This window comes from Myxocyprinus asiaticus, chromosome 32 (genome assembly GCF_019703515.2).
Source record: "Myxocyprinus asiaticus isolate MX2 ecotype Aquarium Trade chromosome 32, UBuf_Myxa_2, whole genome shotgun sequence".
NCBI classification, from domain to species: domain Eukaryota; kingdom Metazoa; phylum Chordata; class Actinopteri; order Cypriniformes; family Catostomidae; genus Myxocyprinus; species Myxocyprinus asiaticus.
Window position 1 is genome coordinate 16267398 of NC_059375.1, and position 18297 is coordinate 16285694.

An 18297-nucleotide genomic window follows, 5' to 3' on the forward strand; every position below is an offset into this window, starting at 1 on the left:
TGATCAGTCATATTTTCAAAATCAATGCCAAAATTTCACAGTTTCTGCCAGGGTATGCAAACTTTTGAGCACAACTGTATTATTGGTCAAGGTACATCAAAACATTTAAACACACACACACAAATTGCCCACTGCAAAGCATATACAGAGTGCAGACTTAGGCCAGAAACAATTTTAGTGTGCAAGTATGCAAACACACCATAGAAGCTGACAGTTCACACTAATGTCTGCTCTGAGCTTGTTGCGGAAAAGCTGAAAATGCAACGCGTACTTGCATTGTGTTATGATTGTGTCTGGCATATTTCAGAATGCAACGGCACACAAAATCAAGCTTACGTAGCTAGAAATTTGTTCACATACTTATGTAGAGTATGTTTTGGCCTTTATAGTACATGTTATAAGTAAGTATAAAGTTGAGGTCAAAGTGAAATACCATTTGCAACCCATTTTTTACATTTGTAATCTGACATATTTCCAAGTGAAACAGGAAATTAAATGGGGAAAAAAAAGAATTTTATCCGTTGGGAATGATTGGATTGTGAAAACCGGGCGTTCCAGAATGGAGCCAGGTGGTTGGAGGGCAGGGTTTGAAAAGTAAGAGGGATCGGTGAAGTCAGCCGAAAAGGAAAGTGGTTTCATGGGCAAAGCTAGTTATTACATTTTGATCAAAGATTACAAAGACAAACATTTGTAAGTTTTTTTTAATAATGTGCACTGATGAATAATGCACAATAGGGCCAGAAATGTATTATGACACTATATTTGATTTCATGTTGACTAAGTCTAAACAAGATTCTCAAAGGAAGTGTGAATGGTGCCTTTTAAACCAGAATTTCCATCGTTCTTTTGAAATAAAATAGTTTAAAATACTATGTAGACATACATAGTTAGAGACATCCTCTAATTTTTACAGTGCAAAGCATAGATTGCCACAACGTAATGCAGGCTCTGCAAAGACACTGATATTAAAGGATGGGACAGTGCAAACTATAGGCTATTAGACCCGACAGCAAACCCACAACCTGTGAGTATGCACTATTACTAATTTCACATGCAAAGAGGTCAGCCAATCATATCAGAATCCATTTATTCCATTCTGACTTCTTAAAGCAACAGTGGCAAAAACAATTCTAAGGATCAGAGAAATGGTTGTGTAAAACAAAATTATGCTTTTGGTGCACGAAACCTTGATTAACATTATAAGTAGACCTCAGGGAAACATTACAATGCTACAAAAAAGTGTCCCTTTACACAAAATGCACTCTAGAGAGAGGAAATTGATACAGGAGATAATAGAAAAAACTGGTTGTATTCTTTAACATAAGTTAACATGAACTAACAAAAAAATACCATATTTTGTTTTAAGTAAAAGTTGCATACATTAACATTAGTTAATGCATTATGAACTAACAATGCACAATTTTATTTTTATAAATTAACATGAACCAAGATTTTATATATATATATATATATATATATATATATATATATATATATATATATATATATATACATACAGTATATTGTTCGTTGTTAGTTCGTGATACCTAATGTATCATGTTAAATTTACTAATGTTATCAAACAGAACCTTATTGGAAAGTGTTAGCAAAAATGTGTCTTAAAATCAAATATGATGGCAAATGGGGTCTTTCCCCTAAATGCCACATGGGTCTTACCTGCATGTTGTCGAAAGAAGATTTATTTGTCACATCGTAGAGCAGCAAAAGAGCTGAGAAGAAAAGGAGACAAGCCAATCATCACAAATATTCATACAGACAAATATACAAAAGAGAAAAACTGTACACCTATTCAGAGATTTGATGTTTCTACAAAAAATACTTTTGCCATGTGAAAATGTTTTAATTACTAAAACAGACAACATTCTTTCTCACAATCAGAGAAATGTAATGGATGTCTTTTTTGGCCTCAAAAGCATGTAACTGTAAGCACTACAGGCGACTAGAACTTCCAGCATGTGATGTACAGTATTTATTCAATCCTTTATTTGGGGTTTGGGGGGTGGGGGGGAGACAGGTCCGTGAAGGGCAAATATTAAAGGATAATTACCATCTCTGGTACGTTGAAAGCAAACAACATCTGGCTGTGTGCTTACACACAAATACACTCACGGAAATTCAGTCTGATATTCAGCTACAAACAGGAGATTTGTATGGAGGCCTGAATGGAGATTGTCTTTATCACCTCCTAACAGCTACAGAGTTTGGGTAGATGTGCAAATTTGGTGGAAGTGATGTTTTAATTAAATCTTTTTTTTCTGCAAGCAAGACAGTGAGGAAGTGAAAACTAAAACAAAGACTGTGACTGTTTCAAACTCTAAGTATTCTTCATGCTGTGCTTCATAAAGTCCATTTGTGGCCCTGCATTGAATGACAAGAGCCAAAATGCAAGAAGGAATGATAGGAAATGACAGCAGCGTGTAAGAGTCCTGTACCAATGCATCCAATCATAACAGCCCAGGAGTGCGTGAATGTGTACTTGAACTGAATCAAAAAGCAATTCAGCTGCTGAGACTGAAATAATTGACAGGCTGTTCCCAAGCATCTCAAAAGCCAGGTGTTCTTTATTTACAATGTCTGAACAAATATATTTGAGTGAGAATTTTCAGAAAAGCAGGAACACAAACCGACATAACCTTGAAACAATTTACTGCTAGTGGGTGTATAATCACTGTTGATTTGGGAGAGATTGTAGAGGTTAATAGGTTGTATGGCTACATTATTACTAAAACTCTAGAAACTTCCTTCAAACTGTATCACAGTGTGAACCAAGGCAATACCAGGAGACTTCGCAAAGGGGTAGATAGAGATACGGCCTCCCTGCAGCTTCAGAAAAGACGTTCACTTTTGATTTGAATCCCACAATGTTGATTTATTCATTACATAAATTCATGTATACATATATGAAGAAGTTTGGTATATTTTCCATAAATCTGTTGCTGTAAACAGATTTATTAATTAATTCCATTTTCATAAACAAAGTCAAAAGGAGCACAGCTGTAAAGATACTGTACATTTGCAGTGTTTCAAAACTACCATTCTATCACACCATTACACCCCATGTGTACTGACTACAGTGCATCCGGAAAGTATTCACAGTGCTTCACTTTTTCCACATTTTGTTTTGTTACAGCCTTATTCCAAAATGGAATAAATTCATTATTTTCCTCAAAATTCTACAAACAATACCCCATATTGACAATGTGAAAGAAGTTTGTTTGAAATCTTTGCAAATTTATAAAAAAAAATAAAAAAAATAAAATAAAATAAAAATCACATGTACATAAGTATTCACAGCCTTTGCCATGACACTCAAAATTGAGCTCAGGTGCATCTTGTTTCCACTGATCATCCTTGAGATGTTTCTACAACTTGATTGGAGTCCACCTGTGGTAAATTCAGTTGATTGGACATGATTTGGAAAGGCACACACCTGTCTATATAAGGTCCCACAGTTAACAGTGCATGTCAGAACACAAACCAAGCCATGAAGTCCAAGGAATTGTCTGTAGACCTCCGAGACAAGATTGTATCGATGCTCAGATCTGGGGAAGGGTACAGAAAAATTTCTGCAGCATTGAAGGTCCCAATGAGCACAGTGGCCTCCATCATCTGTAAATGGAAGAAGTTTGGAACCACCAGGACTCTTCCTAGAGCTGGCCGCCTGGCCAAACTGAGCGATCAGGGGAGAAGGGCCTAAGTCAGGGAGGTGACCAAGAACCCGATGGTCACTCTGACAGAGCTCCAGCATTTCTCTGTGGAGAGAGGAGAACCTTCCAGAAGCACAACCATCTCCTCAGTAAAAGGCACATGACAGCCCACCTGGAGTTTGCCAAAAGGCACCTGAAGCACTCTCAGACCATGAGAAACAAAGATTGAACTCTTTGGCCTGAATGGCAAGCGTCATGTCTGGAGGAAACCAGGCACCGCTCATCACCTGGCCAATACAGTACCATCCCTACAGTGAAGCATGGTGGTGGCAGTATCATGCTGTGGGGATGTTTTTCAGCGGCAGGTATTGGGAGACTAGTCAGGATCGAGGGAAAGATGAATGCAGCAATGTATCATCTTCCAACAGGACAACGACCCTAAGCACACAGCCAAGATAACAAAGGAGTGGCTACGGGACAACTCTGTGAATGTCCTTGAGTGGCCCACCCAGAGCCCAGACTTGAACCCGATTGAACATCTCTGGAGAGATCTGAAAATGGCTGTGCACCGACGCTCCCCATCCAACCTGATGGAACTTGAGAGGTCCTGCAAAGAAGAATGGGAGAAACTGCCCAAAAATAGGTGTGCCAAGCTTGTAGCATCATACTCAAAAAGACTTGAGGCTGTAATTGGTGCCAAAGGTGCTTCAACAAAGTATTGAGCAAAGGCTGTGAATACTTATGTACATGTGATTTTTTTTTCTTTCTTTTTTTTTCTTTTTATAAATTTGCAAAGATTTCAAACAAACTTCTTTCACGTTGTCATTATGGGGTATTGTTTGTAGAATTTTGAGGAAAATAATGAATTTAATCCATTTTGGAATAAGGCTGTAACATAACAAAATGTGGAAAAAGTGAAGCACTGTGAATACTTTCCGGATGAACTGTATATATTGTACATTTAATTGCATATTGTGTTGTAGGCTATATTGTGTATATTCATTTGTGTATGAGTACAACCTAGTCTCATAGAATCATGTTACAGAACTATACCTATATTTTTGCAGAACGATTTTTACATGGCTAGTTGTACGTATCACGGCATTTTCCTGGTGAACTGAGCCTATTGTGCAGTAGCTAAAATGAAAGAGCGTTGCACTTGCAATGCAAAGAACCAGGGGGTCCTGATGAGCATGTGAGTCGACATGTGAGCCAAAAGCGTCATATAAGCACCACAAAATGATGTGGTTGCTACAGCAATTGCGTTTTAATTCTTACATTTACTTTTAATAACACTATCGGTTAGGTTTAGGTTTCGGGTAGGGAGGTTGGTTTTGTTGATTTAAAACTGGATATAGCAGAAAACTTAAAAACCACATCTGTTTGGAAGAAAATTTAACTTTTTTCACACGGGACATTTCACATTGGAACTGCTGTAAAACGTGTAATTTGGCAAAAATGTTGCCATTTTACAGTCACCTAATTTTCATGAGTTCAGGGTGAAAAACTATCTGGATTAGGGCTGGGCGATATAACAACATTTATCATGGCGACAATATAAAGTTTCAATCGACAGAGATTTTGCTATATCGTGTATATCGCAATATGTAAATATTCATGTGCACAGTGAGGGCTGGTCTATCAGTGGGCATGGCTTCACATGAGACTGAGAGAATTGAAGAAAGCGCTAAATATTCTTCACATCTGACACGCAAATTTTTCACGTGACTGTGGTGCGTGCTGTCTCTGGAGCTCCGAAATGTGGCCAAGTCAAGTGGGCTTTCCGATATTTGTGCTCCAGAGACAGGAGAGCTCAGAGCGGGATTGAGCAAGTGCGCTACTCAATAATTTTTTTTACCCAGGAAAACCCCAAATAGAGAAGGAAATCTCCACAAAATGGGACAACTCCCAAACACGTCAAGAACTTGTTATTAAAACAGGTGTGACATCTGTGGAGTGGGTTCACAAAATCTGGCACAGAGCAGAAAAATGTTTCGCACAATCTGCAAAATGTTTCGCAGAACGATAATCACTCGTAATACCCCAAATCTGTTTTACCACCTCAAAATGAAGCACGGAAAAGAATATTATGAAAGCCAAAAGATAAACTCCGTATTAATTTGGTCATTTATTTATTTTGCAAGAAGTTATATTTATTTTATACTTATTCTCTTCAAGAAGTGTTTATTTTTGTTGGAGATTCTTTTTACTTATGTTTTATTTTCTTTGTCGCATTGCTTTGAGAATCTTAAGTTTCATTGTAAACTGGTGTAACTGCTCAAACTGAATTATTAGAAATGGCGACGTGTATTATGCAATTTCTCTGTATGTAGCATTGAATAGGTCTGTCATTCAGGCTGTCAAACCACAAAATAACATACTTGTAACTGGAAATACATTGTTTAGGCTCTATGAAAGATACATACACTGGTGGCCAATAGTTTGGAATAATGTACGGATTTTGCTCTTATGGAAAGAAATTGGTACTTTTATTCACCAAAGTGGCATTCAACTGATCACAATGTATAGTCAGGACATTAATAACGTGAAAAATTACTATTACAATTTGAAAAAAAAAATTTCAGAACTTCTTAAACTACTTCAAAGAGTTCTCATCAAAAAATCCTCCACGTGCAGCAATGACAGCTTTGCAGATCTTTGGCATTCTAGCTGTCAGTTTGTCCAGATACTCAGGTGACATTTCACCCCACACTTCCTGTAGCACTTGCCACAGATGTGGCTGTCTTGTCGGGCACTTCTCACGCACCTTACAGTCTAGCTGATCCCACAAAAGCTCAATGGGGTTAAGATCCATAACACTCTTTTCCAATTATCTGTTGTCCAATGTCTGTGTTTCTTTGCTCACTCTAACCTTTTCTTTTTGTTTTTCTGTTTCAAAAGTGTCTTTTTCTTTGCAATTCTTCCCATAAGGCCTGCACCCCTGAGTCTTCTATTTACTGTTGTACATGAAACTGGTGTTGAGCGGGTAGAATTCAATGAAGCTGTCAGCTGAGGACATGTGAGGCGTCTCTGATGTACTCTGATGACTCTGATGTACTTATCCTCTTGTTTAGTTGTACATCTGGGCCTTCCACATCTCTTTCTGTCTTTGTTAGAGCCAGTTGTCCTTTGTCTTTGAAGACTGTAGTGTACACCTTTGTATGAAGTCTTCAGTTTTTTGGCAGTTTCAAGCATTGTATAGCCTTGATTCCTCAAAACAATGACTGACTGATGAGTTTCTAGAGAAAGTGGTTTCTTTTTTTGCAATTTTAGACCTTAAGACATGCCAGTCTATTGCATACTGTGGCAACTCAAAAACAAACACAAAGACAATGTTAAGCTTCATTTAACGAACCAAATAGCTTTCAACTGTGTTTGATATAATGGCAAGTAATTTTCTAGTACCAAATTAGCAATTTAGCATGATTACTCAAGGATAAGGTGTTGGAGTGATGGCTGCTGGAAATGGGGCCTGTCTAGATTTGATCAAAAATGACTTTTTTCAAATAGTGATGGTGCTGTTTTTTTTACATCAGTAATGTCCTGACTATACTTTGTGATCAGTTGAATGCCACTTTGGTGAATTAAAGGACCAATTTCCTTCCGAAACAGCAAAATCTGTACATTATTCCAAACTTTTGGCCGCCAGAGTATAAACAATTTATCATCTAGTGATAACTAGAATAAATAATCTATATCCTTTGATAATGATTTGGGTCAAATTGAATGGAAAACTATGTGAGTTGAGCTCCGTGGCACTGCAGAATTTTGACGTTGAGCATTGGTGATGTGTGCATACCTTCGTTTAAAATTTTAGAACACACCATGCCGTCCGTCAGACACATCTGGTGTGCGACCCCCTTTAATTTACCCTGTTGCTCACACTTTACCAAATTTGTGTTGAGAAATATGTTTGAAAAGACAAAGACTATGTGCAATGAGCAGTCCAATTTATATCTGAAAAAATAAATAAATCCTGATATACTGTATACCGATAATCATCGGGAACATCTTCAGATTATCGATGCGTGAAAAAAAGGCATCGATCCCAAACCTAATAAGAAGTGATGTCAGTTTTTCCCCTATATGTCAGTATGGCATATTCCCAAAATAGAACAAAAGCAGAAAAATGCAGCTTCAAATGTGAGCATAATGGCCTGGATAAACAACAAATATGATGAACAAAGACTCATCACAAAGTGCCTATTCAAAACAAAGTTAGAGTGACACGTGTGTGGCAGCTTAATAATGACTGCAATTAACAATCATTATGTCAAAACCTTTACAAAGGCCCATTATTATGTTGTTCTCAAAACCCCTTTCGAAAAAAACATAATTTATTATTGACCCAGAAAGTTGGGAGAGAAAGTATATAAAAGAGAGATGAAGGCAGAGAAGAGAAAGAGAGAGACAGTCCCTACAAAACAGCTCACACACTCAACCAAAACTATCCACACACCACAGCCTTCTTAATCTCCAAACTCAAAATCCCATTTAATCATTGATATCAACATTCTATTTGGTTATTTGGTGGTTGAAAATCTATCAAATTAGGTAAATAAGACAGAGCTTTCAACCAACACAAATCACTCGCCTTGAAATTAAAGTATACTGATAATGTAAATCAAAGAATAATCCTCATAAATCATCTGAATAATCATCTGAATAATAAGGATTTGTGCAATAACTCCTGCAAAGCATATCTGAAGAAGACAGACCTAAAAGTGCCCGTCTCCTTTACCTCCCATTTTGTATTTGTTTTATCTGATGAATAGAATGATTAGTATTACAGTATAGGCATTTGGCGATGTGTACTGTTGTTTGCATGCGGTTTCATCATTCTCACTGTAAGAAATTTAAACATTTTAAATGTACCTCCTAGTTCTCATTTGAATTACACTTGTAATAGCATGTTTATGGCAAGCGGTACAGCAAGTTGTGGTGCAATGCCATGTCTCTCGGTGAGCTGGAAGGCACACAGGAATGGCACAGATGGGAGAGGCAGTCTGTGGGCGTCATGAGTACAGTAGTCTCTCTTCACACATTGCTATACTCAGTCTCATGATAAATGTAGACCAATATGAGCTTTGCCATCCCTCACGTCTAAGGTGACTTCTTAGGGACGTAGTTATTTGATCTGCGTGCATATGGTGCATGTGGTTCTGACAGTTTATATGTGACATCTGACAGGTTTATGTGTGGAAAATGTCTGCCTGCAAAATGTATGCATTTTTAGATTATTGAATCACTTTGCATCAATTTAACCGTCAATCACTCTGAGCATTGTGCAAAACTCTCAAGAACCGCTTAAGGCAGAGTGAAACGGTGTCAAGTGTGCCTATCTTTAAGGAGAAAAATAACCTAGTTTAAAAGAGTCACAGCAGCTGCCCATTATGATCCAATCAGTCTTGTTTTAAAGTGTAAGTGTCTGCTTTGGTGGGTGGGTGGGTCTGTCATACTTGCACTTTGAAAACGTTTGCTTAAAGATCACTGAGCATCTCTAAATATCTTTAAAATCTAAAAAAATTACACTGCCCTTTGCTCAGTACAGCAAGAAAGGAAATAGTCTATGTTCACAAGCTATACTTTAGGAATGCAAAATTGGTGAACATGCATATTGTTATTTGTTCTTTTGCTTTAGATGGAGGCCAGTTACATTTCACTGCAGCACTAAGTGTCTCTCTGTTCAAGGTAGATTTGTTTGGTTGAAATACAAGCACAAAAGCTAGCTCGCCAAGTTGATAGCGGAGCATCTCTCACAAGATATACATTTGGTACAATATATTAAGTGTTTCAAGTGCAATACAGCAGATAAAAGAGGAGAGAGAGGCAGAGAGAAATGTATTCAGGTCAAAAACATACCCTGGTTTGGTGTGTTCATGGTACTACAGAATTTGTGTATTTAATGCGTCTATGCTTGTGAGTTTTTTGGCACTGCTACAGTAGCTCACTGCCTTACTATAATATTTTAATGTTACAGTATATATGAGAGAGGAGTATTATTGAGAAGTAAATGAGATTTGCATTTCCTAAAGGAAATGCCAGTACTTGCAAGGCAGCAAAAGAATAGTGTTATAGTTTTAGGTAAGTTTAGGTTTTAGACTTTGGTTCTGCAAAAATAAAATGCAGCATCAGAGCCGTTTTGCCGTTGTCATGAGACACTGAGCATGTATCTTGTTTTTAGTCTGTTGCATGCAAGAATCAACACACAGTCATTGTGCAGTATAAAGATGGCTATATAAATGGTTGCCTATTTGCAAGGAAGACAAGACCAATCACAATTCAGTATGACATTTTGCATAAAGAAAATGAAGTCTGCATTTAGATTTTTTTCATAGTTTGTGAGATTTTTTTCAGGATACTTAAGGGGGCAGTTCCCCCAAAAAAATCCAAATTCTCTCATCATTTACTTACCCGCATGACATCCCAGATGTGTATGACTTTCTTTCATCTGCTGAACACAAATAAAGAAGAATATAGAAGAATATCTCAGCTCTGTAAGTCCATACAAGGCAAATGAGTGTTGACCAGATATTTCAAAATCCAAAAATCACATAAAGGCAGCATAAAAGTAATCCATACAACTGGATTACCATGGTTTAGTATGTCTTCTGAAGCTATATAATAGGTGTGGGTGAGAAACAGATAAATATTTAAGTCTTTTTTTCTTTTTTTTTACCCTAAATCTCCACACTCACATTCTGAAAGTGAAAGTGGAGATTTATTGTAAAAAAAAAAAAAAAAAAAGAAAAAAAAAAGGATTAAAATATTGATGTTTCTCACCCAAAGTAATTACATTGCTCCAGAAGACATATATTAAACCACTGGACTCTTATGGATTAATTTTATGCTGCCTATATGTGCTTTTTGGAGCTTCAAGGTTCTGGTCACCATTCACTTGCACTGTATTGACCTACAGAGCTGAGATATTCTTCTAAAAATCTAAAAATAATTTGTGTTCAGCAGAGGATGATTAACTTTTACTATTCCCATTGTTTTCAATGATGATTCTTATTACTGTAACACAGTCAGTTTTTAATGTATTAGAGTAAAAAGATGCTGTTGCACAATGATTTTTAAAATATCAAATCAGTGAAAATTAAAAAGGCAGTGCCAAGGGAGTACTACTATGATATATAAATACTTGACAGTTTACATAATATATCGTTTTACATTGCGGTAATGAGAATTGGGGGGTAAAAATGTGCAAAACTGTCATTTATGATAATTCTCATTACTGTAACACAGTAATTTTTTTTCTTTTATTGTAGTTCAGTAAAAAATATGCTGTTATAGTAATGTGAATATTACAAAGACCATCTCTTTTCGCATTACGGTAATGAGAATTGGTGGCTAAAATTTGCGGAATTGTCATTAAAAAAAAACATCAATGTAAAAACATCTTAATGCCACTACAAGTAGGCTTCATTTTCTATATGAAAAATAGAATTTCTTATTTGTTTCTTGTAGTTTATAGTAAAATAGGACCAGGACATTTTCTTGTCAGGTTTTGTGAGAATCACCCAATTGCTATTCAGTATGACATTTTTACAACCATGTAACTGCTGTCGGTTACATTTTGAATCAATGTACTGTAAGTCAAACTTCAGTTTTGAATTTATCCAAGTATAACTTTTACAAATGCATATATGCATATATAAACACACTTAAAACATTTCAGGAATATCAATGAGTCATTGTACTCGTATTTATGTGTCATGATAATGTGCGTGTTTAAGTCTTAAAGAGAGAGAGAGAAGAAAGGACAAAGAAAAAAGAGTGGTACAAATGGCTTAGATGTACCATTTTTAGAATTCTATTAATAAAAGCAACATATATGTCTTGGCAGAGGTTTTGATGTGAGTACTGCACTGAGAAACACCAGCAAATCATTTTGTATATCAGTTCTAACCCAGAAGAAGCAGAAGAAGCCTTTATTTTGTCACACATTATAACATTTGCACATATACAGTGAAATTCTTTTTTTCGCATATCCCAGCTAAGCTGGGGTCAGAGAACTACTCTTCATATTGTAGAATTTAACTCACCATGGGCGTCACGGTAGTACGCATGCGTCACGCTCCTGAATCGCTCCTGTCCTGCTGTGTCCCAAATCTACAGAGGAAGAGAAGAAAGGATACTAGGCCTCATCTCTCGAGCTGCCTCATTCAATCTTCTTTCAGTATATCAGATTTGACTATTTATCATAACACTGTAAATGGCACGAAGGTGTAAAGGCTTTAATTATGTGATAATGGTGTGTGGCATAAGACAAGAATGCAGATTTATGGTGAGTTCAAGCATTTTACACCGTCCGCATCCTGATAAGAGCACCCTGTCATCACACACAGAGACCTGTCGAACAGGGTTATGTTTCAAACTGATGAAAGTGAGCATGCAGGCAAGAATGCTGATGCGCAGTGCAGCCTGACATTACCAAAGGCAGAGAGATATCACGCACAAACATTAAAAAAATATGGCAGCAGTTCTGGGATGACTTTCAATCAATAAAGGGATAGTTCAGCCAAAAATGAAAATTAGGTCATCATTTAATAAACCCTCAAGTCATTTCAAATATGTATGACTTCTCCTTACAAAAGGAGATATAACACAGAATATTCATGCAGCTTTTTTACATGCAATGGTAGTGAATGTGGACTGAATGTGGACTGAGTTCCAAAAATGAAGAATAGGCACTATAAAAGTAGTCCATAAGACTTATGCTCTATATACCAAGTCTTTTGAAGTCATATGATGGCTTTTTGTGTGGAAGAGACCCAAATTTAGGTCTTTATTCACTGAATATCTTCCCTTCCGCTGCAGCTCTCCAATCTCATTTGTGTGTGTATTGAAATATTGCGTGAAAGACGGGTTACACCAGGTTTGACCTCAATGATGGCAAATGCCATTGGTTTTCCCGAGTCACATGGCCGATAATACCAAGTTGTATAATGCCAAGTTTGAATACACAGAAGTGCGCATGAAATTTGAGAGCTGTGGTGGAGGGCAAGATTTTCAGTAAAATAACGACTAAAACATTGGCTCTATTTCTACACAAAACTATTGAATGGCTTCAGACGACTTTGAATATATAAGAATATATTGTCTTAAGGACTACTTATATGATGCTTACAGTGCATCCAGAAAGTATTCACAGCGTTTCACTTTTTCCACATTTTGTTATGTTACAGCCTTATTCCAAAATGGATTAAATTCATTATTTTCCTCAAAATTCTACAAACAATACCCCATAATGACAACGTGAAAGAAGTTTGTTTGAAATCTTTGCAAATTAATTTAAAAAAATAAAATAATAAATTAAAAAAAAAATCACATGTACATAAGTATTCACAGCCTTTGCTCAATACTTTGTTGAAGCACCTTTGGCACCAATTACAGCCTCAAGTCTTTTTGAGCATGATGCTACAAGCTTGGCACACCTATTTTTGGGCAGTTTCTCCCATTCTTCTTTGCAGGACCTCTCAAGCTCCATCAGGTTGGATGGGGAGCATCGGTGCACAGCCATTTTCAGATCTCTCCAGAGATGTTCAATCGGGTTCAAGTCTGGGCTCTGGCTGGGCCACTCAAGTACATTCACGCGTAGTTGTCGCGTAGCCACTCCTTTGTTATTTTGGCTGTGTGCTTAGGGTCGTTGTCCTGTTGGAAGATGAACCTTCGCCTCAGTCTGAGGTCCAGAGCGCTCTGGAGCAGGTTTTCATCAATGATGTCTCTGTACATTGCTGCATTCATCTTTCCCTCGATCCTGACTAGTCTCCCAGTTCCTGACGCTGAAAAACATCCCCACAGCATGATACTGCCACCACCATGCTTCACTGTAGGGATGGTATTGGCCAGGTGATGAGCGGTACCTGGTTTCCTCCAGACATGACACTTGCCATTCAGGCCAAAGAGTTCAATCTTTGTTTCTCATGGTCTGAGAGTCCTTCAGGTGCCTTTTGGCAAACTCCAGGCGGGCTGTCATGTGCCTTTTACTGAGGAGATGGTTGTTCTTCTGGAAGGTCCTCCTCTCTCCACAGAGAAATGCTGGAGCTCTGTCAGAGTGACCATCGACTTCTTGGTCACCTCCCTGACTAAGGCCGTTCTCCCCCGATCGCTCAGTTTGGCCAGGCGGCCAGCTCTAGGAAGAGTCCTGGTGGTTCCAAACTTCTTCCATTTACGGATGATGGAGACCACTGTGCTCATTGGAACCTTCAATGCTGCAGAAATTTTTCTGTACCCTTCCCCAGATCTGTGCCTCGATACAATCCTGTCTCGGAGGTCTACAGACAATTCCTTGGACTTCATGGCTTGGTTTGTGTTCTGACATGCACTGTTAACTGTGGGACCTTATATAGACAGGTGTGTGCCTTTCCAAATCATGTCCAATCAACTGAATTTACCACAGGTGGACTCCAATCAAGTTGTAGAAACATCTCAAGGATGATCAGTGGAAACAGGATGCACCTGAGCTCAATTTTGAGTGTCATGGCAAAGGCTGTGAATACTTATGTACATGTCATTGTTTTTTTTGTTTGTTTTTTTTTTAATAAATTTGCAAAGATTTCAAACAAACTTCTTTCACGTTGTCATTATGGGGTATTGTTTGTAGAATTTTGAGGAAAATAATGAATTTAATCCATTTTGGAAGAAGACTGTAACATAACAAAATGTGGAAAAAGTGAAGCGCTGTGAATACTTTCCGGATGCACTGTATTTGTCATTTTTGGAGCTCAACAGCATCAGTCCCCATTTACTTTCACTGTATGGAAAAGAGCTACATGACTACTTTGCCTAATATCTAATTTTGTGTTCCACGATAGAAAGTCATATGGGTTTGGAAGAAAAGGAGGTGAGTAAATGATGCCAGAGTTTTCATATTTAAGTGAACTATTCCTTTGAGAATAAGATTATGGAACAATGCCGAGCAGTTGCCCCGGTAATGAGCTGATATAAAGTCCAGTCTTGGTGTGTGAAAACATTCAAATGGAGACACAATAAAAGCATGTGGGAGGATTATACAGTATTTGCTTTGAGGTATTTGCCCTTTTGACCTGACACAGTGAATACTTCACTGTTCTTCACTGTTCCATAATAAACCCTATCAACAGACGCTAAATTAACATAATTCCCTCCTTGACCGCTCTCTTGGACAAACTGTTAAAAGTCCACAATAATTACACTAACAAGCTTTAAAACCAATTAACACTATCCACAGCACATATCCAGGTGAATAGGATTATTAAGCTGTCAGTGTGGTTAAATAAAATATGTGGTGGCATCTCTGTGTATCCCTTCACTAGTGCGAGGCATGCGGCTAATGGAGCGTTAAATATTAACGACAGCCTCGTTAAACTCTCATTAGAGCTGATCCTTGCAAAGCGCATTCATCGTTTTCTTAGTCAATATTAGCCAGAGGGAAAAAAGCAACATGGGAACATCCAAATGTTTTACCTAGATGCTTAAAATAGCAAAGATAATTTGAAATGAAGTAATTAAAGTAAATTACTCAATTACTCAAGGGTTTATTATGATCATAAAAATGCAGATAGAAGGTATCATCACCTAAAACCTTGTTGGATTGAAAGTATCAACATTAGTAACTTATGTTGTAGGTTAATCACTCTTAATAGTCCCAGTTCTTCACAGATAGTACATAGTTGTAAATGTGTTTGTGTGAGATATTATATTCAAACCTTGCTCAAAGACCACATTTGACCAGCATGAATGTACGTACTGTTCCAGCTGGTGGACCGGGACAGCTATACTGTTCACCAGCAAAACGCAGTTGGTGAAGCTGGTTGACCAGCATGGACATGGCTAACTAAAGAAAGTCTTTCTGGCTAAGCCTGGTTGGAACTATAATGGTCTGTCAGCAGGGAATGATTGCAGGATAAGTTCACCCAAAAATTTAAATTCTGTCGTCATTTACTCACCCTCATGACATTCTCAACCTGTATGACTTACTTTCTTCTATGGAACACAAAAAGAGAAATTGTGAAGAATGTTCTGTTGGCTCTTTTACATGCAATTACAATAAATAGGGACTGGAGCTTTCAAGCTTCAAGAAGGGTGCAAAAGCACCATAAAATCTGGAAATCTTGACATCCGTCCTAGTTCTCCTAGAAGCGTTCGTGAGAGTTGATGAGAAAAGTATAGTAGTGATGTCCGATTCATGAATGATTTGTTAATTTGATTTGAATCTTTTCAAAGAAATAGGTTGATCTTTTTCACAAAACCGGTCTCAATGATTCATTCACTAAATGGACAAATTGGATTCTGTTCAAGTTCACTGACTCAAGAACTCATTAACTCAATAATCCAGTTGCACCAGTTCTCAGGTTAACAGCTCACTGGAGGAGATTATCAATGAATAATAACTGTTGCTTAGTCACAGCTATCTTTTGACTTAAGATACTTTTATGGAACTTCTGTGTCTTTTTTTAAACTTGAACTCTTCAGTCCCCATTCATTGTAATTGCATGGAAAAGAGCGACCAGTACATTCTTCAAAATGTCTACTATTTGGTTCCATGGAAAAAAGAAAGTCATACAGATTTAAAAGATCATATGGGTGAGTAAATGACTAAGAGTTTTTATTTTTGGGGTGAACAATTTCTTTAACTGGCATTTGCAATTTAATTAAAAAGTTGATTGAAATAAATGATGCTTACCTGTAGTTTAACCCTCACGCCATCAATATTCAACACCTTATTCTGCAATTAAAGAGAAAATAAAAATCAGTCTTGCAAGTCATGGCTTTTTTAAAAACTTCCCTGAGATGTCTCATTACCGTATACTCTGGGTCACTGAGCACCGAAGTGATTCGGTTTGCCTGGCAAGCGTCACAGATCCATCATGCATTTGAAGGTGAGTTGTCAGCAGAGTGTGTGTGAGATTGTTTTGATTTTGAGCTTTTATTACCTCTCCAGAGATATTACCCCCATATGTTTCACTGCTCTGTTATGTTTCAATCCAAAAGTCCAAAAAGCAGTTCATATGTTTTGTTTTTATGAGGCACCAATAACCCATGGCAATATGGCAATGCTCAAAGCAATTTTCTTTTGTCATGCATTAATTGAGGTAAAGGTCTGATTTACAGGCATTTGGGGAACTGATTCTTGATCCAACTAGAAAACAGTTCATCACTTTCTAATGACTGTGAAGATTATATATTTTTATTATATTGTCACTGTCACTCCTAATGATGAGTGAGAAATGGATTTAACACACACAAACTATCTTACAAACACAAGCAAATTCAAGTTCTCCTTTGTCGCCAGCAATTTGTTGATATGTTGAGATCAAGGCGAAAATTCATAGCAAAATCTGGTTTATTTATTTTTTGGTATATATTGTATCTTCTTTTGTTTTACATTATTGCATTTGGTGACAAGTGATAGGTTTTTCTTAAAACATTTTGAGTAGTTTCCTAAAAAAACAAAAGGAAAAAAAAAAAAAAAAAAAAAAATATATATATATATATATATATATATACACACACACAAAAGTTGAAATCAGAAGTTTACATACACTTAGGTTGAAGTCATTAAAACTCATTTTTAACCACTCCACAGATTTAATATTAGCAAACTATAGTTTTGGCAAGTCGTTTAGGCCATCTACTTTGTGCATGACATGAGTAATTTTTCCAACAATTGTTTACAGACAGATTGTTTCACTTTTAATTGACTATATCACAATTCCATTGGGTCAGAAGTTTACATATAAGAAGTTAACTGTGCCTTTAAGCAGCTTGGAAAATTCCAGAAAATGATGTCAAGCCTTTAGACAATTAGCCAATTAGCTTCTGATAGGAGGTGTACTGAACTGGAGGTGTACTTGTGGATGTTTTTTAAGGCCTACCTTCAAACTTAGTGCCTCTTTGCATCACATCATGGGAAAATCAAAAGAAATCCTCAAAAAAAAAAAAAAAAATGGTGGACCTCCACAAGTCTGGTTCATACTTGGGAGCAATTTCCAAATGCCTGAAAGTACCACATTCATCTGTACAAACAATAGTACGCAAGTATAAACACCATGGGACCACGCAGCCATCATAATGCTCAGGAAGGAGACGCATTCTGTCTCCTAGAGATGAACATAGTTTGGTGTGAAAAGTGCAGATCAATCCCAGAACTACAGCAAAGGACCTTGTGAAGATGCTGGAGGAAACGGGTAGACAAGTATCTATATCCACAGTAAAACGTGTCCTATATCTACATAACCTGATAGGCTGCTCAGCAAGGAAGAACTGTTTGGACATAATGACCATTGTTATGTTTGGAGAAAAAAGGATGAGGCTTGCATCATGAGGAAGGAAAATTATGTGGATATATTGAAGCAACATCTCAAGACATCAGCCAGGAAGTTAAAGCTCGGTCGCAAATGGGTCTTCCAAATGGACAATGACCCCAAGTATACCTCCAAAGTTGTGACAAAATGGCTTAAGGACAACAAAGTCAAGGCATTGGAGTGGCCATCACAAAGCCCTGACCTCAATCCGATAGAACATTTGTGGACAGAACTGAAACAGCGTGTGCGAGCAAGGAGGCCTACAAACCTGACTCAGTTACACCAGTTCTGTCTGGAGGAATGGGCCAAAATTCCAGCAACTTATTGTGAGAATCTTG

General features: G+C 37.3%; 1 protein-coding gene across 1 annotated transcript in view; it reads right to left on the reverse strand.

The window, feature by feature from the left end:
• Positions 1-18297, reverse strand: part of LOC127423179 (ras-related protein Rab-26) — a 125225-nt gene that overhangs the window by 59641 nt on the left and 47287 nt on the right. Inside the window, exons 3-5 of the mRNA XM_051667307.1 lie at positions 16339-16380; positions 11717-11783; positions 1678-1730 (exon numbers count right to left, since the gene is read on the reverse strand). Coding sequence (XP_051523267.1) covers positions 1678-1730; positions 11717-11783; positions 16339-16380 — 162 coding nt within the window. The remainder of the gene's footprint in view (positions 1-1677; positions 1731-11716; positions 11784-16338; positions 16381-18297) is intronic.